Source organism: Vombatus ursinus, unplaced genomic scaffold (genome assembly GCF_900497805.2).
Source record: "Vombatus ursinus unplaced genomic scaffold, bare-nosed wombat genome assembly UNPS02014791.1, whole genome shotgun sequence".
In the NCBI taxonomy this organism is placed as follows: domain Eukaryota; kingdom Metazoa; phylum Chordata; class Mammalia; order Diprotodontia; family Vombatidae; genus Vombatus; species Vombatus ursinus.
The window spans coordinates 81,202,531-81,225,239 of record NW_020954569.1 but is presented as its reverse complement, the minus strand read 5'-3'; the positions used below and the strand labels follow the sequence as shown (position 1 = coordinate 81,225,239).

At 35.8% G+C, this 22,709-nt stretch overlaps 1 protein-coding gene across 4 annotated transcripts in view; it reads left to right on the top strand.

The window, feature by feature from the left end:
• The window catches only part of ZFR (zinc finger RNA binding protein), a 77,309-nt gene that overhangs the window by 4,776 nt on the left and 49,824 nt on the right, over nucleotides 1–22,709 (top strand). For all 4 annotated transcript variants that reach the window (XM_027868847.1, XM_027868848.1, XM_027868846.1 and 1 more), the window contains 3 exons: nucleotides 16,799–17,081; nucleotides 18,104–18,248; nucleotides 19,851–20,069. In XM_027868847.1, the coding sequence (XP_027724648.1) occupies nucleotides 16,799–17,081; nucleotides 18,104–18,248; nucleotides 19,851–20,069 (647 nt within the window). The remainder of the gene's footprint in view (nucleotides 1–16,798; nucleotides 17,082–18,103; nucleotides 18,249–19,850; nucleotides 20,070–22,709) is intronic.

Here is a 22,709-nt window from a genome sequence, read left to right as displayed (position 1 = left end):
CTTGGCAGGAAGACTTAAATAATTGTACAAATCACAGTTAATACATTTAATAATTGTTCTTCCCTGACATTAATGCCATACTCTTCATTAATAGTCATCATGAGGCTATGGAAATAGTAGATATTTGTCCATTCACCTCTTCTCCAGTAAGATCAAATCACCCGGTGGGGGGATGGAGGGAATGTAAGCTATAAATATGTTCCTTAAAATACCTTTGCATAAAGGATTTAAATATAAACTTTCAAAGCTGAGTATTCACATATCTTACATAGAAACACTTATTCGTGCTACTATCATGAAGGATTTTTAACTTTGCAAAGTAAAAATACAGGGGGTCCCAAAAATCTTAGTGCACTTTTAAGCTTCAACAGTTTTTGGAACTTCCATTATAGGTATAGCTTTCTTTTGCTGGAGGTGGGGGAGGGGAGATACAATATGGTCACAGATTAGTAAATACAGGATACATGCAAAATAGATATAGTGATATGGTTTGGGGGGAAGGTGATTGGTAACAACTAGGAGAATCAAGAAAGGTCTCTTCGAGGATGTGGCGTTTGAGCTAAACCTTGAAGGCACTAAGGAATTGGGTTCTAAGAGTAAAGAGTGAAGAGGGGAAAGCATTCTAGGCCCAGGGGACAGATAGGTTGCCATTCTGCATAATTAGAAGAATAGTAATACCCTCAACAGAAACAAGGAATTTTGGAGGGATAGGCATACGAGGAAAGATGAGATCTGTTTTGAATATGTTGATTTTGAGATGCCTGTGAGATATATAGGTGGAAATTTTTAGTAGGCAGTTGGGCATAACAGGAGAGTAAAAATTTTATTCTGTCACACCTATTTTTGATGAACATTACGTGGTAATTAAAAGCAATCTTTGACATATTTTACTCATTCATGTCCTCTATTTTTGTAATATTTAAGACAGTGTATTAAGCTATGTCACATCCTCAGGTGCTGAGAAAATTGATGCTTGTTTTTGCTGATATAACACTTGCCACCATCAGTGACATGAAGTAATCATGGAGAACAGGAGAGGAAACCAAAGGACTGAAGAAGAAATATATCTCTAAAATTTTAGAAGGGAATAGTCAGAATCTTTAAACTATCTAGAACAGGGGTGGGGAACCTGTGGCTTGGAGGCCACATGTGGCCCTCTAAGTCCTCAATTGTGGTCCTTTGACTGAATCCAAACCTCATAGAACAAATCCCCTTAATATAAGGATTTGTTCTGTAAACCTTGGACTCAGTCTAAAGGACCTAGAAGGCCACCCCTGCACCACGGAGCTTGACTGTGATTCCTGGGGAAATTCTAGAATAGATTATTAAAGAAAAGGTTAGTAAACAGCTGGAAAATAAAGTGGGGGTAACAGAAAATCAGCGTGGCTTTATCAAGAACAGGTCATTTGTTTTCTGTTTTGATGGAGTTACTAAATTAGTGGATGTGAAAATGCTATAGATACAGTTTTTTCTGGGTTTAATCAAGCAAATGTTAAAGTATAGTTATGGATCAATGACATAAAATTAGCTTCAGAACTGGTTGAATGATTGAACTCAGGGTAGTCATTAACGTTCTTCTATGTTAACTTGACAGAAGATCTTCAATGGAGTGCCTCAGGGACTTGGGCTTTGTTTTCTGTTGTTTTAATATTTATATATTTTTATTCATGACTTCACTAAAGGCCTAGATGGCACACTCCTCAAGTTTGTAGAAGACAAAATTCTGGAGAAAGCATATATAACTGGATGACAGTCAAGATCCAAAAAGATCTTGACAGTCTAGAGAAGGGGTTCTTAACTTTTTAATGAGTCATATGGACCCCTTTGGAAGTCTGGTGAAACCTATGGACTCCTTCTCAGAGCAATATTTTTAAATGCATATGACTGCAAAAGAAACCAATTATATTGAAGTTCAGTTATCAGTGTATTTTAAAAAGCAAAACAAATTCATGTACTTGTGGTAAGAACTCCTGGGCTAGAGCTACGGGCTAAATCTTATGAAATGAAATTCGATAGGGATAAAAATGAAGTCTTATACTTAGGTTCAGAAATAAGCTTCATAAGTTCAGATTGGGAGAAGCCATAGTTAGACAGTACTTTGAAAAAGATCTGATGGTGTTAGTGTACTGCGGGCCTAGTATAAGTCAGCTGTTCGTTGTGGCAGCCCCAAAAGTTAAATTAAATCTTGGGGTACCATTTATGGATTCATAACTTACAGGAATGCAGAGGTAATAATATATCCTTTAAGGAAGATCATAGACCACTTCTAAAGCATCATGTTCAGGTCTGGGGACCACAGTTTAAAAATAACATTGATAAGCTGAAGAGCATCTAGAATAGTACAACCAAGACAGTTAAATAACTTGAGTACATACCATGAGAATGAGTGAATGGACTGGGGTGGTTTAGTGTGGAAAAAAGAAGACTCAGGGAAGATATTATAACTTTCTTCCAAGTAATTAAATGACCCCACTTTAAAAGAGGAATAGAGCTCGGGTTTTATTGGCTAAAGGAGCAGGAATGATAGAAGCTGAAGGCTAATGGGCTTCTTGTCAGGAAAAACTTCTCAACAACTAGAAAGTTGAATGGACCATCTTAGGGAGGTGGGGGAGAGGGTGTTTCTCATCAATGGAGTTCTTTGGACAGAGGCTGATTGACTACTTATTAGTTACATTGAAGATTCCTTTTTTTTTTTTTTTTTTTTTTTTTGGTAAGGCAGTTGGGGTTAAATGACTTGCCCAGAGTCAGACAGCTAGTGAGTGTTGTGTCTGAGGGCAGATTTGAACTCAGGTCCTTCTGACTCCAGGGCCAGTGTTTTATCCACTGCACCACCTAGCTGCCCCTATTATGCTGCTTTTTTTTTTTCAATGAAGATTCCTTTCAGATATGAGTTGGACAAATGACTAATGAGGTCCCTTCCAACATAAAAATTCTGTGACTTTCAGTTTATTTTTTCCCCTTTCTAAAACTGAAAGCCAACTTTTTGGGGAGAAATTCCTTTACATTCACATTTTTATTTTGAAGCCCATATTTTTAATGGTCTTTAATAGATAGTGAGGACTATTTGACAAAAATATTGAGAAAACTGAGTGGCACTCTGCTAGAAATTAAGTGTAGACCAACACTTCACATTGTACACCAATGCACACATGACCAAGATATTAAGATGTCACATCATAAATTATAAGAGTAAGCAAAAAATTACCTTTTGTATCTATGGATAGGGAAGAGTTAATTGCCATCCATTTGATAGAAAGGATCACACAAGATAAAATGTACACTTTATATAAATTTTAAAAGATTTTGTATAAACAAATCTAATGTAAAAATGAGAAGGGAAACAGATAACTAGAAAAAAATCTTTGCATCAAGTTATGATAAAGGTCTTATGTCCAAGATATGTAAGGAACTGATTCAAAATTATAAGACTGCACCATTTCACAATGTACATGATCAAAGGAGTAGGCAGTTTTCATTTTTTCTTTTTTTTTAATTAGTTTATTTTGATTTATCAACAATCACTTCCATAGGCTTTTGAGTTTTAAATTTCCCCCCCTTCGCCCCCAAGACGGTGCAAAATCTGATATAGGCTATACATATACCTTCCTATTAAACATTTTCACATTAGTCATGTTGTAAGTAAGAATTAGAACCAATAGGAGGAACTCCACCAGAAAGAGAAAACAAAACACAACAGAAGAAAAAAAATAGCAAATAGTGTGCTTCGATCTGCATTCAAACTCCATGGTTCTTTCTTTGGATGTGAATAGCATTTTCCATCATGAGGCCTTTGGAGATGTCTTAGATCCTTGCATTGCTGAGAAGGGCTAAGTCTATCAATATTAGTCATAGCACAGTGTGGCTGTTACTGTGTACAACGTTCTCCTGGTTCTGCTCACTTGACTCAGTATCAGTTTGTACAAGTCTTTCCAGGTTTTTCTGAAGTCTGCCTACTCATCGTTTCTTGTAGCACAGTAGTATCCCATCACATTCATATACCACAACTTGCTCAGCCATTTCCCAATTGATGGGCATCCCCTCAATTTCCAATTCTTTGCCACCACAGAAAGAGCTGCTATAAATATTTTTGTACATATGCGTCCTTTTCCCATTTGTATGGTCTCTTTGGGATACAGCTCTAGAAGTGGTATTGCTGGGTCAGAGGGTATGCACATTTTTATAGCCCTTTGGGCATAGTTCTAAAATCATCTCCAAAATGGTTGGATCATTTCACAACTCCACCAACAATGCATCAGTGTTCCAATTTTCCCACTTCTCCAACATTTATCATTGTCCTGTTTTGTCATGTTAGGCAATCTGATAGATTTGTGATGTGGTACCTCAGAGTTGTTTTGATTTCTATTTCTCTAATCAATAATGATTTAGAGCATTTTTTCATATGACTATAGATGGCTTTAATTTCTTCATCTAAGCACTGCCTGTTCATATCCTTTGACCATTTATCAATTGGGGAATGACTTGTATTCTTATAAATTTGACTTAGTTCTCTATGTATTTTGGAAATGAGTCCCTTATCAGAGACTGGTTGTAAAAATTCTTTCCCAATTTTCTCCTTTCCTTCTATCTTGGTTGCATTGGCTTTGGGCAAAAACTTTTCAATTTAATGTAATCAAAGTTATCCATTTTGCTTTTCGTAGTGTTCTCTATCTCCTGTTTGGTCATGAATTCTTCTGTTCTCCATAAATCTTATAGGGAAACTATTCCTTGCTATCCCAGTTTGCTTACAATATCAGCCTTTATATCTAAATCATGAACCCATTTTGACCTTATTTTGGTATATGGTGTGAGATTTTTGGTCTATGCCTAGTTTCTGCCATACTCTTTTCCAGTTTTCCCAGCAGTTTTTGTCAAATATTGAGTTCTTATCCCAGAAGCTGGGGTCTTTGGGTTTATCAAATAGTAGATTATTATAGTCATTGACTTCTGTGTCTTGCATACCTAATGTATTCCACTGATCCACCACTCTATTTCTTAGCCAGTACCAAGTAGTTTTGATGATTGCTGCTTTATAATACAATTAAAGATATAAATAATTGGAAAAACATCAGTTGCTCATGGATAGGCCAAGCTAATATAATAAAAATGACAATTCTACCTAAGCTAATTTACTTATTCAGTGCCATACCAATCAAACTACCAAAAAGTTATTTTATAGCACTAGAAAAAATAATAAGATTCATTTGGAATAACAAAAGGTCCAGAATATCATGGGAACTAATGAAAAGAAATGCAGGGGAAGGTGGCCCAGCCATTCCAGATCTTAAATTGTAATATAAAGCAGCAGTCATCAAAACTACGTGGTACTGGCTAAGAAATAGAGTGGTGGATCAATGGAATAGGTTAAAAATGCAAGACACAGTAGTTGATGACTATAGTAATTTACTATTTGATAAACCCAAAGTAGGGAGTTTTCAAAGGGGAGAAAGCTAAGCTATAAAAATACTCCAGATCACTAATAATTTGCAAATTAAAGCAGCGTTGGCCTTCACTTCATGTGTATTAGACTGACAAAGATTCAGAAGAGAAAAATGATAAATGTTGGGGCTGTGGTTAAGTGCATGAATGTGCTATTAGTGGTGCCATGACATGGTCTAGCCATTCTGGAAAGCAATCTGGAGCTATGTCCAAAAAGTTAAAGTATATTATACTTATTCTGTGCTTATGGCTGTATCACTATTAAGCCTATACTCCAAAGAACTCAAAGAAAGAGGAAGCAAATCTTTATGTAGAAAAATATTAATAGCAGCTCTTTTCGAAGCCAAAAATTGGAAAGGGATTTTCCCCCTTTTGAGGAATGTGTCTGAGCAAATTGTGATACATGAATGTAAGAAATATTATTGTGCCATTAGAAATTTTTATAAAATGGACAATTTCTAAGGGAAAAGGGAAGACAATTATGAACTGATACAGAAATGGAATAATGATCACATAGAGGAAAAACAACTTAGAAAAACTGTAGAACTCATAAATGCAATGACAAACCACCAGTCAAAAAGAATGAAGATGAAGCATAGCTTACTTGATGTGATGAACTTAAAATGCAGAAGAGAAAAACATACCTTTTTGTACTTGGCTAATGTGGAAATGTACTTTGTAGGACTATGTAGCTATGTATTGAGGCCTTTTTTTTTCCTTCCAGTTTTTAAAAAAGAAATTGTTCAGTTGAGGTGGGAGAGTATATTGAAAAGAATAGATTAATAAACAAATAATTCTTAATTGAAAAAAATAAAGATAAACAATTTTAAAAAATCAAACATACAGAGAATATACAGAGAAGTAGCTTTGCATAGTGAATAGAGAGCTATCCTTGAAGAAAGGAAGACCTGGATTCAAGTTCCCTCGATTTACACATATTGGCTCTGTAAATATGGGCTAGCCACTTAAACTTTCAGTAGTCTAAGGCAAAATAAATGCAGCAAATGTGACTGGCAACACTGCCAAATGGGAGTGTGACTTGAACCAGGTTAAAATGTAATTAGGACATGTTTAACAAATAATTATTAATACAATAGAATATAACATTAATATGTAATTTTCTTTCTTTTTTTCATGTTAAACATTTTCACATTAGTGATGTTGTAAATAAAAATGAAAACCAATAGGAGGAACCATCAGAAAGAGGAAACAAAACTCAACAGATGAGAAGAAAATAGCAATTCGACTTCCATAGTTCTTTCTTTGCATGTGGATAGCATTTTCCATCACAAGACATCTGGACATGTCTTAGATCCTTGTAGGAAGGGTTAAGGGTTGAGTTTATCAATATTAGTCATCACACAACGTGGATGTTATTGTGTACAACGTTCTCTTGGTTCTGCTCTCTTCACTCAGCATCAGACCATACAAGTCTTTCCAGGTTTTTCTGAAGTCAGCCTTTTCATCATTCCTTATAGCACAATAGTATTCCATAATATGTAATTTTCTAAGTCAATATACAGGTCCATAGGATTCCTTATGTACTGTGAGGGGGCCCATGATTTCTACTTAAGTTTGACACGACTGGTGTAGGCAACTCCCTGAAACTATTAAATTGTCAAAAAGATGCACACTTCATTTGGTTGATAGAGAGAATTTTCCTACTCTGGATTTCACTATACCAGTGAAATCACAGATGCAGTCATTATCCCCATAAAAACCATATAAAAACATCTTTCTGGGAGTGCAGTAGTTTTCTTTGTGAATGAATTGGGCATAGTTCCGAGGGACAAATCTTAGTGATGGAAAGTCAAAAGTTTTTTTTAATACAAGTCTAATTTATTTCTAATAATGGGTTTTGGAAAATGAACTCAGAGGATGCAAAGTGTTCTAGAAGTTTAGATAACCAGTAGAGACAGTCCTGCGTAGAAAATGATAATTCTGAGTAGGGGGAAAAATTAGCTTTAATTTGAGTGCTGTGTCAGGGCCAGCATTTTACTTTGCAATAACAGCATAAATGGCCTGGTTTCAAATCCTAGCTCTTCTACTTACACTTGCAGACTCATGAGGGAGGTCATTTAATCTCTCTGGGTCTCACTTTCCTTATCTATAAAATTGGAGGTTTGGACTAAATGACCTTTAAGGTCTTTTCTAATTCTAATACAAATCCCATAGACCCTAAGCTAGTTCTTTTGTCTCACACATAGTAATTCAGTATGAATATTACTGTCTTTTCAAATGCACACTTTCAACAAAGTTGTCTTTTAAAAATTATCTCTTGGCAGGAATTTTAACTTTGTACATTACCTTGAATGTGCTCTCATTGGCCCATAATGAAATGTGTTAGATGACTTTTTACTTTGAGTGTATTTTATTTTTTGTGGTCATCACTTGAAATCCAGTCCAGCCCACTGGAACTAGACATTTGTTGATTCTTGCGATCTCTGTAAAGGATAAAATGTGCTTCAGCTTTCCAGTGGAGCTTTTTGAGTTACTCAGATCCAGTGAGTTTAGTTGTGTTGATTAGTGAATGGGTTTTTTTTTTTTTTTAAGATGATGTAAGGGTTTTTAACAGTAAAGAATAAGGGTAACATGAGTAAGATCATTTTGTAAACTTGATCATTAACTTTGAAATTGACAGAACCAGGTAAACTGGTTTGGGAAACCATGGTGATGGAAATTTACTGGCTTTACAAATGATTTAAAGTACTTCTAGATACAGCAGTTGTTTTATTTATTGAATTCCAGGATCTTAGGTACAAGTTATATAGAAACTTTTGAAATAATTTATCAAAATTTTAAGTTTCTGTTGTTGGCATTAATATCCTGATTGGTAGAAATGTGCCTTGTGAGAGACCTTCCAGAGAAGGGAAAGATAGAGCATTTCTGTGTCTTTCAGTCTTGTTTTTCGTATGTAAGATCTCATCTACAAAGTGGAATTCTGAACTATGCAAGACGTTTAGGAAAACTCTGTAGTTTGAGAAATGCTAAACATAGTTTTCATAATCACAAAATTAATAATATGTTAAATATACATTGTTTGAGACCTAGTTGGTATGATCTATTGCCATTAACTTTTTCATTTGAAGAAGTATTTTCCTTAAGAAGCAAGTAAACCTGTTTCTCAATCTTGAGTCAGCCTATCAAAATAATAAGACAGAGCCATAACAAACTTTTACTTGTCTTACTATAGTAGTTAACATAAATACTTTCCAGGAGATTTTAAATGAATTCATGGATGCTAATCATAGCAGGTGATTAGGAACACTTTAATCATCAGTAATGCATCTTTTGTGGTTGTCCACAAATTGTCCTTTGATACTAGAGTTAAGAGGGAGAATAAAGGACTGCATTTACTCTATTTGTATGTCTGAGTATATTTATGAGTCTCATGGATATCACATAAAATTCACTTTATAGAGACCAACCAAATAAAATTTAAAGCATCATTTCATATTTATCATAAATTTCATGTCTTCTTGTGTGTGCTGTATGATATATGTAGAATATATGTATAATCAATTCTGTGAGGTCAAAGGTTTTATAGATTAAATACAGTTACAACATTATAGTTGATGAAAATTGGAACTTTTAAAGACAGGAAAGTTAGGAGGAATTTTTTAAATTCTAAAATTATTGACCTACAGGTTTGATTTAAGTAGCTTTCCTGATACATTTAAGTTTTTGTTTAAAGGTAGGAAAGGTCAGCCTTCTTTAAAATTCTGCACTGGTGCTTAATTAATGGAGGTGAATTTAAATTTTGAAGACTGTGCTAGTGGAGTATGGGTTCTGGTAGATCTGCCAAGGTAGAAAGCCATTGACTACAGATTGGGTGTTGGAACTGATATGCCTCTCTCCAGAGAATGATCCTGTCTGATTTTGGAGAAGCTCATCATTAGGTTGGCACCAGTACGGTTTTTATATTGTGTACCAGAGGTATCAACATTTGTGACCCACAACACTCCTGAGTGTGGACCAAGCCGGTTAAAAATGCAATTGGGAAAGTAATAAATAGTGAGTTTCTAAGTCAGCATGAGGACCACAGATTTCCTTATCTGTGGTTTAGTGGCCCCCAATTCTATTTGAATTTGATACCACTGTTGTATATTGTGAAGAAGTAAATTTTATTTTATTAGGCTTATGGTAACCTTCCCAGAAAAAAAAAGTTAAGTATATGTATTTAGGAAAAGATGGATTTCTGAGTAAGAAACAGGTTTTTTTTTTCTTGAAACACAGTAGTGTTGTAATGGACCTTATGCAAAGACATGGTAGACGTCTGATCTTTTTGAGTTTACCTGACAAAATAATACATTCAGCTCACACTTTTCTATTTTAATTTTTTTTATTAATTTATTTTGATTTGTCAATAATCACTTCCATATGCTTTTGAGTTTAAAATTTTTCTCCCCCTTCCTCCCCACCACCCTCCCCAAGATGGTGCATATTCTGATATAGGCTACACATTTACATTCATATTCAACATATTTTCACATTAGTGATGTTGTAAGTAGAAATTAAAACCAATAGGAGGAACCATCAGAAAGAGGAAACAAAACTCAACAGAAGAGAAAAAAATTAGTAATTTGGCTTCCATAGTTCTTTCTTTGGGTGTGAATAGCATTTTCCATCACAAGGCCTCTGGAGATGTCTCAGATCCTTGTATTGCCAGGAAGGGTTAAGTTTATCAGTATTAGTCATCATGCAACGTGGCTGTTACTGTGTACAGTGTTCTCTTGGTTCTGCTCACTTCACTCAGCATCAGACCATACAAGTCATTCCAGCTTTTTCTGAAGTCAGCCTGTTCATCATTTCTTATAGCACAATAGTATTCCATCACATTCATATACCACAACTTGCTCAGCCATTCCCCAATTGATGGGCATCCTCTGTATTTCCAATTCTTTGCCACTACAAAAAGAGCTGCTATGAATATTTTTGTACATGTAGGTCCTTTTCCCATTTGTGTGATCTCTGGGATATAGCCCTAGAAGTGCTATTGCTGGGTCAAAGGGTATGCACATTTTTATAGCCCTTTGGGCATAGTTCCAAATTGCTCTCCAAAATTGTTGGATCATTTCACAACTGCACCAACAATGCATTAGTGTTCCAATTTTTCAACATCTCCAACATTTATCATTTTCCTGTTTTGTCATGTTGGCCATTCTGATAGGTGTGAGGTGGTACCTCAGAGTTGTTCTGATTTGCATTTCTCTAATCAGCTATTTCAATTTTTTAAAAACTGTCCTGCACTTTGTAACTAATTTGGAATGGGGTGGTTGCTGTATTCAAAGCTTTTTCATTTGAACAGATCCATAAGAAGTGACATAAATAAAGTAGGCTGAAGGCACTTCTCTAAAATATTAATCATTGACTATGTGATACTTTGTTAAGACCATGGGCTAAAATTTTGATATTAAATTAGAAGCTGTGGCATAGTTGATAGAGAGATGGCCTCTGAAACATTGGCTGTGTGATCCTGGGCAAGTCACTTCCTTCTTATTGATCCAGGGTGTAGTCTTGGCAATTCTCTAGTACTATAAGTTGTGGAGAAGATGCCTGCCTGTTTTGGTAAGCATTCCTCATCTCACAGTTACCTATTTCAGTAAAATCACAGATTGAGCTTTAACTCTATACTCAGCTACATAATTTGTAATGTTTTTGATAATGGTTTGATTTAGTTATATAGTCAATTAACAAGCATCTATCAAGTGCTTACTATGTGCCAGGCGCCTTTATAGGTGCTGATAATATGAAGATAAAAGGGAAATTATCTTTAACCTTCAGAAGCCTACATACTATCAAGGGAAACAACATGAACACGTATGAATAGAACAAAACTATATACATAGACTAGATAAGTACTTATATACATACTATATACATATACACTAAATACATACTATATAAATAGTAACAAAATATATACCAAAAAATACAAAGGGAGTGAAGTTAACATAAGCTGGGAGCACCAGTTAAAGCCTCATGTAGCACTTGGGCTGAACTTTGAAGTAATCTAGATACTCTGAGAGTTGGAGATGAGAAGGTTAATTCTATGTATAGGAGACAGCCTGAGCAAAGCCACAGATTCTATTTTGGCTGGACTATATATAATAAGTCTGGAAAGATGAGCTGGAGCCAGCTTGTTAAGGACTTTTAATGTAGGAGGAGTTTGTTATTTGATCGTAGAGGCCAGTGAGAGCCATTGGAGCAAAGGAGTAACATCAGACCTATGCTTTAGGAAGTGATGGATGCTTGTGTAAAGTATGATTAGAAAGGCAGAGAGTCCAATTAGGATATAGTTGCAGTAGTTTAGGAGAGAGAGGGCCTGAATTAGAGTGGTGACTGTGAGAGTGAGAGAGAAGAATATAAGGGTAGTGGGTGAATAGTAAGGCATTGTTGTTGTTGTTTTTTGTCCTTCATTCTCCAAGAGGACCATGATATCAGGAATATGATGTCATGACTTGTAAGTGAATTGGACTTAAGTGAGGGAGGGCTATGCAAAGTCACCAGCCTCACTTTCTCCTCTGGAGCCATCCAGTGACATGGTATAGATCAGGATGGCTGGAGATGACCCCCAGTGAGGGATAGTGAATAGTCAAAGATGACTGATTGTGAACCTTGGATACTGGAAAGATGGTTTTACTCTTTATAGAAATAACAAATTTAGGAAGATGGATGGGTCCAGGGAAGAGATAATGAGTTATGCTTTGGACTTGTTGAATTTAAGATGTTTCTGGGATATACATTTGAATATATCCAATTGAACATAATTGAACTCAAGGGGTCTGATGAGATCATAGAGAGAACATAGCCTCAACCTACAATTAGGGAGTAGGATCAGTGGTCTGATACGCAGGAGAAAAACTACTGGAGGAGAGGGTGGTGAGCAGTGTCAAATGCTAACAAAGGATGACTGAGAAAAAGCCATTGGATCTAGTTATTAAAATATCATTATTAACTTTGGAGAGAGCAATTTCAGTTGAGTAAAATTGAAGCTACATTTCAAGGAGTTGAGAAATGAGAGCAGGGAAGTAAATGCAACTGAATGGAGACAACTTTTTCTGAGAGTTTGTCTGTGAAAGAGAAGAGACATGGATGTGGGATGTTGGGAGAGGAAATGGGACCAAGTAAGGGTTTTGTAAAGCTAGAGGAAACTTGGGTATATTTGTAGGTATCAGGGAATTGACAGATAGAGAAAAATTGAAGATGACAACTTAATTCATTTGTAATGATATAAGAGGAAGTTCTGTACCTTGTGGGGATAACCGGAGAGCTGAGGAAATTGGGTCTTTTAATACTTCAGTCTAATGTACGGTCTGCTTTTGCCTGCCACAGTTACCTCTTTTAGACTAGTAATGACACTCATCTAACAAGATAGTTGAAAATTGTTATTTTGCAATGGTGATAGAACTCTTTGCAGTATAATGCATTGTCTAAAGAGAGGAGTGTCTCTGACTTGCAACCCTTCTATTCTCATTTAGCTTTAGGTTTCAACAATATGTACAGAATAGGTTCAGTTCAGCCAACTAAAAGTTAGGAAGCACTTATTATTTATAAGGCCTTTGTTAGGCCTCTACAGACTAAGACAAAAAAAACAAACAACTAGTCCTTGCCATCAAGAAGTTTACATTCTACTTGGAGTTTGAAGTAGGTATTATTGTGAATAAGTACAAAACATTTCAGGATGGAGATTGCAATAAAAAGGAGGCGGAGGGAGTGTTAGGTAAATCTGAGATATCAGCCTTGCCAAAAGATAAAGCTTTTAAGGGGGAAGATGAAATGAGATTGTATTCCAGGAATAGAAGATGGCTTATATGAATGTAGGCAATGAGGTATGGAATGTCACATTCAGGGAATAGAGAGTCCAGTTTGCTTGGAATATATATAAAAAGGAGTAATGTGAAATAAGGCTGGAGCTATATTTATTCATAGAGGGACCTAAAACTGAGTTTTGTTAGTTTGAGAACCATTCACAAACATAAAAAATTAATCATATTCTAAAACTTGTGCAGTTAGAGTTCAACAAATTTCCCCATAAAACTAAATAGCTAAGTTCTCAGGATAGGAAGCTTGTGATGTTACAGAGTCAATATATTTATAAGGAAAAATTGGAGTGCTTTTCTCCTGCCATCTTGGGAATGAAAAGATTCTTAGCAACAATAGAAATTTATCTTGTTTCCTGCTGTAGTAGCTGCCTTGTCAACTACAACACAAGAATATTTGTTCTCTGAAGAAAGCTAACTCAAGGGACAGACCAGATACATGGGACATTTGTAAGTGAGATTAGTGGAATATAGACTACAGCCAAGAGTAGGGGGCAAAGAAGAGGACTGAAAGCAAGGCCCAGGACTGAGAATTAGTTAGATCCACTGAAGCCAGATGTAAGATTTAGAGCTTGATTCATAGGTCTGAAAGGATGGTGCTGAGAGGGTTCAGTCACTTTTCCTAGGTGTAGGCATCCTTTTCTGGGGCTTTTCCATCTTTACCATTCTGCCTCATACATTGGTACTTACAATGATAATTTGTTTTGTAATTGACTGTTAAACACTTGAAGTGTAGACTCAGAATGAGCTGAGGTTGAAGAGTAAAAGGTAAGGACAAAAAAAAGGATTTTTGCAGGGTTTTTAAAAACTGTCTTTAGGGCAAAGAAGAGGACTAAGGAAGGGATAGGAGCCAATCAAAATGAATTGGTTAAATGAAAGGAGAACTAAAGCTGCCCAAGACAGATCTCAAGGTAGATGGGACCACAGTAAGAAATCACCAGTGTGCCCTCAATGAGTTCATATCCCAGGATACTGAAAGAATTGGTGGAATGTCTTTGCTAAGCTGCTGTTAGTGATCTTGGAAAGAATGTGATGAGAGAAAGTGCTTCAGAACTGGCATAATTAACCTTTTTTTTTTTAAAGGAATAGTGAATCTGCCAGAGAACTTGAGTTCAATTTCTGACAAAGTTCTAGAAAATCTGCATTACAGGGATGCATACTGAATATGTAGAAGAGAGGCAGTGATCATAAAAAGCCAGTGTGGTATGGTCACAAACAGGCCATCTGGATTAATCTCATTTTCCTTTTTGACAAAGATGACTAAACCAGCAAATCAGAGAAATTGTAGAAATAGTTTACTTAGATTTTAGCAAAGCATATGACAAATCTTCCATATTTTTCTTATGGATAAGATAAAGATGTGACACAAATAATAATGCAGTTTGGTATGTTTGGAAATGGTGTAATAGCCTGACCCATAAAGGAGTCATTGACTGCTAGATGTCAACTTTGAAGGAGTCTTTAGTGGAATGCCCCAGGACACTAAGCTTGTTACTGTGCTAAAATTATTATTATTGCCTGGAGGGGGGGGGGGAGTATTGAATTGGTTGGCATGTTTATCAGATTTGTATATGACACAAAGTTGGGAAGGATAGCCAACATATTGACATTTTGGATGATGGAATCAGGATCAAAACTATTTCAGAGCCAAAACCGGTAAATTAAGTCTAATAAAAATGAAATTAAACAAGGGTAAATGTAGAATCTCACTCTTGGTTATCTTCATATTCCCAGTACTTTGCACAAGGCCTGCCACATGGTATGTGCTCAATAAATGTTTATTGAAATAAGTTAGGTTCTGAAAAAATAAACTTCAGATACAAGATGGCAGAAGAATGACTAGGCAATATTTTATAGGATCAAGGACCAAGGAGGTAATAATCTTTACATAGATAAACTATAGTATGTCTAGAGGAAGGAAACTAGAATAATGTAAGAACTGGAAAATGTGCCTTAAGAGAATTGGTTAAAGTAATTGGGAATATTTAGCTGGAACAAAAAAAGAAGATTTTGGGAGGGGACATGATTGATAGTTAGCCTTGTTTGAGTATTTGAAAAGCCAGCCCTCATGGCTTGCTCTGTTGGGCAGAACTAGATAGAAGCAATATGTTGAAGTCTCTTGAGAGGTGGAATCAGGCTTGATACAAGGGAAAATTTAACTATTAGAACTGACCAAAAACTGAAGACCTTCCAGCAAAGATTTTATGACACCTATCTAGTATATTGTGGAGTAAGTAAGTTGAACTTGATGGCCTTAGAGGTTTCCTCCAACTCAGATTCTGTGACTTACCTAAGGGAGAAAGAAAGTGGATTTATTTACTCTTCTACACCCAAGCATTGTTGTTTAAGCTTATGCTGTCATTAAGGTTATTGTGAATATCATAAGGTTTGTTTGGTTTGGTTTTTTTTTTTTAAATGGGATTCATGCTCATACTGTAATTAATGAAAATGCCTGATTTTAGATAATTCAGTATAAGCAATATGACTGAAGTACAATTAATGATTTTGCTCATTGGACTCAGGAAAAGCTAGTAAAAGTCAGTAATGGTACAGATATTTTAAATTAAGGGATAATGAGATTGGGCTCAGAGAAATTTGTCACAGAAAATGAGTCCTAAACCCTCTACTATTCCAGGTGTCTGGCTGAATTGTGTTAGTAGTTACGCCCCCATTGCATTTAATGGTGGAAAAGACTTGTTCTTAGGCCAGCACGGAGCTAGGGAACACTGTCAGAGCTGGCTTCGGGAAGTTTTTTTTAGTGTTCTAATATGTTGTAGCTCTTGACATATTTTCTCATTTTACTACAAGATAGAGTGGAACCTTTCCCATTTTTCTCCAAGCTGTCTAGACTTTATGGGCTAGGACCAGAGAAAAAAATATTTAAAAAAAAAATCTGATCCAGAAGCAATCTGGTTCAAATTGACTGCTTTTTATGCCCACTGTTTTCATTCTGCTATCTTTATACCCTCCTTCTTGTCCCAGGACTAATAACTAATTCTGGCTCTGGATCTTGCTTTTATAGACTGTGGCAAGTATTGGTAAAGAGAAATGGAAGTTTAGCAACAATACCTAGAATCTTAACCTATCTGAACCACTGTGTCGCGTGCAGTACAGAAGAGACACTGCTGAAAAACTAAAAAATTACCTAGGATATTAAATATTTTGTTTTATTTTTTGTGCCTTTAGGATTAGTGGAACTTTTATTATATAGCTAAGAAAAGTATTTTCAACCTCAGATTTCCTCTATACATTGCATTTGATTTGTTAATCTTAATTTCTTGGTATAGATTTTCTCACTCCGTTATCAGAGGAGGCTACTTCCTAATGATAAATTGCATTAAATTACTGTGTGACTTAAAGCATTATCACGTGAGTTGAACTTGGGTAAAGGTTCTAGAACAATAAGTGGTGTTTTATAGTATAACACCACATTCCTACATTTTATCTTTATGATTCATGACACTGTTTTATTTAAATGTGGTGAGGTGAAGAATTAATATTAAATGGTGTTAAATTTATTTTTCCATTCTGTAACATAGCCAGCAGCCAGCTTCGGGTGTAGCCTACTCTCATCCAACTACAGTTGCTAGCTACACTGTCCATCAGGCTCCAGTAGCTGCTCATACAGTTACTGCTGCCTATGCACCAGCAGCCGCCACAGTTGCAGTTGCCAGGCCTGCTCCAGTAGCTGTTGCAGCTGCTGCAACAGCTGCTGCTTATGGAGGTTACCCCACCGCTCACACGGCAACAGACTATGGTTATACCCAGAGGCAACAAGAAGCTCCACCTCCACCACCTCCAGCCACTACACAGAATTACCAGGTAAGAAAACTGATGCTTTTGAATCATGGACAAGAAGATTTGGTAAGGGCCTTAACTAGGACACCTAGTTAAGCTCCAAGGCCTATTATCTTCAGAATCATTAGGGATATAAACCCTGGAAGCCATTGGAGAGGTTTTGTGAAAACCTATTCTGCTTTAAGGACTGTGTTCATAAAGAACAGTTCATGAAAATCTCTCATGTATTTGAAAACAAATAACCAGGTTGCCACTTAGCCTACTGTTTAACATAAGCAAAGCCCAAACCCCTTGAATTTCTTTTCATAAGATTAATTTTCCATATCTTGGATAATTTTGATCTCTCATCTAGATCTTTCCTATTTCAGTATCTTTTTTAAAGTGTGGTATAAGAAATATGTAAATCATCCATTATATTTGCTATCAGGTATTTGAAAATATGCTGTTAATAACTAATTTTTCATTTACATGCACAGGTTTGTTTATTTTTTAGTTTTGAAGCCCAAATATGTCTGATATGTGCAAAACATAAATTTTAAAAAATCACAAAAGGAACTTTGCCAAAAATATCTATAATAAGGATCTCAAAGAGTTTTACACATTTTGGAAAGGAATAGATTGTTGTGGGGGAGTGGGGAGGAAGAGTATGCTTTAGAAGAATGATTTGCGTTTGCATCATTAGATAAACAGCAAAAAAAAAAATCTAGATTGCTCACAAATCTCCATTGTATATGTTTCTATAGGAGATTATTTAAATTGTTTATACTTAAATAGATCTGTAGTCTAATTCATGTATACTGTATAGGCAAATTTGACTTTTAATGTGGTCATTTTGTTTTTTCCATGACCAAATCCTCATAGATAGGACCTATATTGATGGACTTCGTGCTGAATTCAGTTCCGGGTGTTATAATAAGTTTCTGTGTGTACTCATTCTGATTTTGTTTTCTTTTATCAATGTTTTCTGGTAAACTTTACCCCTTACTCCATCACCACCTTTTGAGTATTTTCTTGTGACAAGATTTTCTTGTATTCATTTTTTACAGGACTCATACTCATATGTGAGATCTACTGCCCCAGCTGTGGCTTATGATAGTAAGCAGTACTATCAACAACCAACAGCAACTGCCGCTGCTGTAGCTGCTGCTGCTCAGCCTCAGCCTTCTGTTGCTGAATCCTACTACCAGACAGGTGGGTTGTGTTAAAATAACTTTCTCAGTGTAAAGCATTGTACTATGTACAGTTTGTTGGAGGCTCTAACTCTGTCTGTGAAGAGATCTGATTTTTAGTGCTATGAAGATCCCTTATTCTTAACTGCCGTCACAGGAGAGATGACTTGAATTGCGTAGAAGGTCCAAATTGGCAACTTCTAATCATACTCATTAGACCTCTGTAAATGTCTCAGATATAAAAAGGGGACAATGCCTTTGACTTTTAGCCATGCCTTTTTGCTTGCTGGAAGTAAATCTATAAGAGTAACAGCTGAAATATTAGCTGCTACTATGCTTAATTATTTCGGGACCCCTTTGGTAATATTTTGTTAGTTCCTACTTTATGGATCTCTTATTTTCAGTTATTTTTTTCTCCCCAAAACTCAGTTTTACTCAAATTCCAAATATAGTTCTAGTGGTTTATATTGCTATCCACAGCAGAAACTGTCTCCAAATGAGCGTGCCTATCTGGAAATTGAAAAGTAGGATTTGTCTAAATGCATTGAAATTTGGTTTAATGTCTTTAACTTTCTGGCTTTTTTTTTTTTTTTTTTTTTTGAGCTCACAGTGACATAAGCAGTGAAATTAATACTTAAGGTTTTTTCTGAATATAACAAATAAGATAAAGTTTCTTAAAAACATAGTTTATCTAACTTTTCTAGTATTGACACTTCAGTTAACTTTTATTTTGCTACAATGTTCTGTTGCAAAATGATACCATTTCTAATGACTATTTGTATGGCTGTGGTATTACAGAGCCTGAGTTGTTAGAGACTACCCATGCTATCTATCTGTCTAGTCCAGCCTGTGCTTGGAAGAGAAATTCCCAATAGATATATCTCAAATTTTTTGCTGAAAGGCCTCTTTTGAGGCTGAATTCTTTACTTTTGGAACAGTCCATTATACTTTTGAAGTGGCTCTAATGGTTAGAACTTTTTCCTGAAATAGAACCTAAAGTTACCTTCTGCAACTTCTACTCCTTCCCAGTTCTCTCAGGAGCCAAACAAATCAAAAAAATTTTTTTTTGTGAGTTAATCGGAGTTTAGTTGACTTTCCCAGGTCACACAGCTAGTAAGTGTCAGGTGTCTGAGGCCTGATTTGAACTTAGGTCTTCCTGACTCCAAGGTTGGAGCTCTATCCACTGCAGCACGTAGTTGCCCCCAAATCAAATCCTTTTCCACATGACAGCCTCTCAAATACGTGGTAAAAGCTGTCACATTTCCCTAAAATTTTTTCTAAGCTAAATATTCCAGGTGCTTCAGCTTACTCTTGTTTCAAATGGTTATTTGCTTCCTCACCATCCTAGTCACTTTATTCTGTACTTACATCAGTTTGCCATTTCCTTTGTTCTGGCCATTCTCCTAATTCAGCCTAATACTGTATTTTTAATTATTTTTACTTATTTTTAGTTAGCATTTTAGATGGTATATAAAGGAGGAATTTGCCTCTTGTGATAACATAAGATCTCTTAATTATTATGAGCATGTTCATGTTTTCATAATTGTAGTGATAAAGGTTTTTTTTTCTTTAATGGTTTATACCTTCTAATTATCTAATATCCCCCCTTTCCCCTTCCGTTCAGCTCCTAAAGCAGGGTATAGCCAAGGTGCAACTCAGTATACTCAAGCCCAGCAAACTCGACAAGTGACAGCCATAAAACCAGCTACACCAAGTCCAGCAACAACTACTTTCTCCATATATCCTGTATCGTCCACTGTACAACCAGTAGCAGCTGCAGCTACTGTAGTGCCATCCTATACCCAGAGTGCTACTTATAGTACCACTGCTGTCACTTATTCTGGTAAGTATGATATATGATCGTTTTAAATAAATGGTTAAGCTGATTAAAATCTTTTGTTGTCACAAATATGTTTGTTCATGAGATCATGTTCTGCTATACAAATCAAATAGTAAAGATAACTATTATACTCTATAAATAAGTTAATGGTAGTGTTGTAAATTGTGACAGAACATAACTCTTCCCAGTAAGAGAAAAGTTCAGAGACTTTGTGTATGGTGACTAGATATTAAAAACTTGCTTTTGTTGTCATTCTGTCCTTTATGAATGGTAGACAGCTACATAGATTTGGACAAATAGGACAATAAAAACTTAACCTATTGTGTTGCACAATAGCAATATTGTGTTGCCAAGTCACTTCATCTTGGTTGGCCTTAGTTGCCTCATCTGTAATATGAGCTGGAGAAGGAAATGGCAAACCATTTTAATATCTTTGCCAAGAAAACCCCAAATGGAGACACAGAGAGTTAAACATGATTAAAACAATTGAACAACCACCACCACCTTTGGTTAGCATCACAAGGTCTTAGACTTGGCTGAGACTTCAAAGGCTTTCTAGTCTAATCCGGACCAAACTAAGAATCCTCTAAAATGGTCATTGAGTCCCTTACCTAAATCCCTCAAATAAGGTGGTGAAGCAGCTTCTTTCATTTTTGGAAAGTTCTATTTGTTAGGAAGTTTTTCCTTATATCTAATCTAAATTTGGTGATCTGGAATTTCCACTCATTGTTTCTATTTCTGCCTTGTTTTGCCAAGTAAAACAAGTCTAATCCTAATCCCTCTTCCAAGACAATTCTTTGCACATTTGAAGACAGCTATCATTGTGTTCCCTAAATTTTGTTTCCTCAGTCTAAAATATGCTCAGTTCTTTCACTTAGTCTACAAAGGGCATGTTCTTTACTCCTTTCACAATCCTAGGAGCCCCCTTTGGACATTATTCAGACTGTCTTTGCTAAAATGGAATGACCACTACTAAACAGAAGGTTCCATTGTGGCCTGACAAAGTCAAAATATATCAAAACTACTGCTTCCTTTATTCTGGAAACTGTACTTCTTAGTTTATTAGCTTTTTTTGACTGCCATGTCAAAGATTGCTATTCACTAAAACTCCCTGAATCCTTTTCAGTTGTATTATACCCTAGCAATGCCTCTACCATAGTGTAGTTGGGAGGTTAACCCAAATATAGAACTTTGCATTTATCCTTGTTAGATGTTTGATTTGGCTTATTCTGGTCCGTCACTATTTTTTTTTAATTGACTCATTCATATCTTAGCTATCACTCCAAATTTTGTCATCTGGAAATTTGATAACTATGTCATTTGTCTTCAGATCATTGATAAAGCTGTTAGATAGTACAATGACAAGGATAAATCCCTGGAGGACTCTGCTAGAGACCTCCCTCCAACTTAACATGGGTCCATGTCTGTCTTCTTTCAACCAGTTTTAAATCTAACTTTGCTGTATGCTGTCATCTAGCCTATGTCTCTTCCTCATCCACAAACATAACATATGAAGAAAGTATACAGATCTATAGCATTTCACCAGCATAATTAATCTCCCCAAAAAAGAAATAGGTAAATTTAATGTAACCCAACCCATAATGACTTTTAGTGATTACTTCTTCTCTAAGTATTCATATGTAATTTCCATAATAATGTGATGTAAAATTTTGTTAGGATTAGAAGTTCTAAGCTCCTTTGTAGTTTTCAGAGTCATCCTCTTCCCTTATTTGAACATTAGGATATTTGCCCTTCTCTAGTCCCATGGCACATCTTTTCTTCTCCAAGATCTTGCAGATATCATCATCAGCACTTCATTTGCCTTCTGGAATATCATATTCCATGCTCTCCCATCCTTAATGCAGAAGCTGCTAAATCCTGTGTATTCCTAACTGTGACTCCATGCTATTTGAATTGTTTCTTTCTGACTGCTTTCTCCTTGACCTGGAAGTTCTGGAATTTTGCTGTAGTGTTCCTGGGGGTTTTCATTTTGGGGTCTGTTTCAGAAAGTGTGATCAGTGGCTTCTTTCAGTGTCTATTTTACCCTTTGTGTCTAGAATATTAGGCAGTTTTCTTTGATAATTTCTTGAAGTATAATTTCTGGATCCTTTTTTTTTTTGGTCATGTTTTTCAGGTAGACCAGTAATTCTTAAATTATCTCTCCTCGATCTGTTTTCCAGGTCAGTTGTTTTTCCACTGAGATAGCTTGCATTTTCTTATATTTTTTTTTCATTCTGTTCATTTTGTTTGATTGATTCTTGATGTTCTCATGTAGTCATTAGCTTTCATTTGTCCAGTTCTAATTTTTGAGGAGTTATTTTCTTTTTTTGTTTATTTGTTTGTTTTTTGGCTGGGCAATTAGGGTTAAATGACTTGCCCAGGATCACACTGCTAGTAAGTACCAAGTGTCCAAGGCTGTATTTGAACTCAGGTCCTCCTGACACCATGGTCAGTGCTCTATTCACTGCGCCACCTAGCTGCCCCAGGAGATATTTTCTTCAGTTAGATTTTTTACTTCCTTTTCCATTTGACCAATTCTACTTTTTAAGGAGTTCTCCCCTTTCCCCAAGTAAATTTTTGTACATATTTTTCAATTTTTTGGTGCTTCCTTCATCAAAATGTTGAGTCTTTTTTCATGATTCT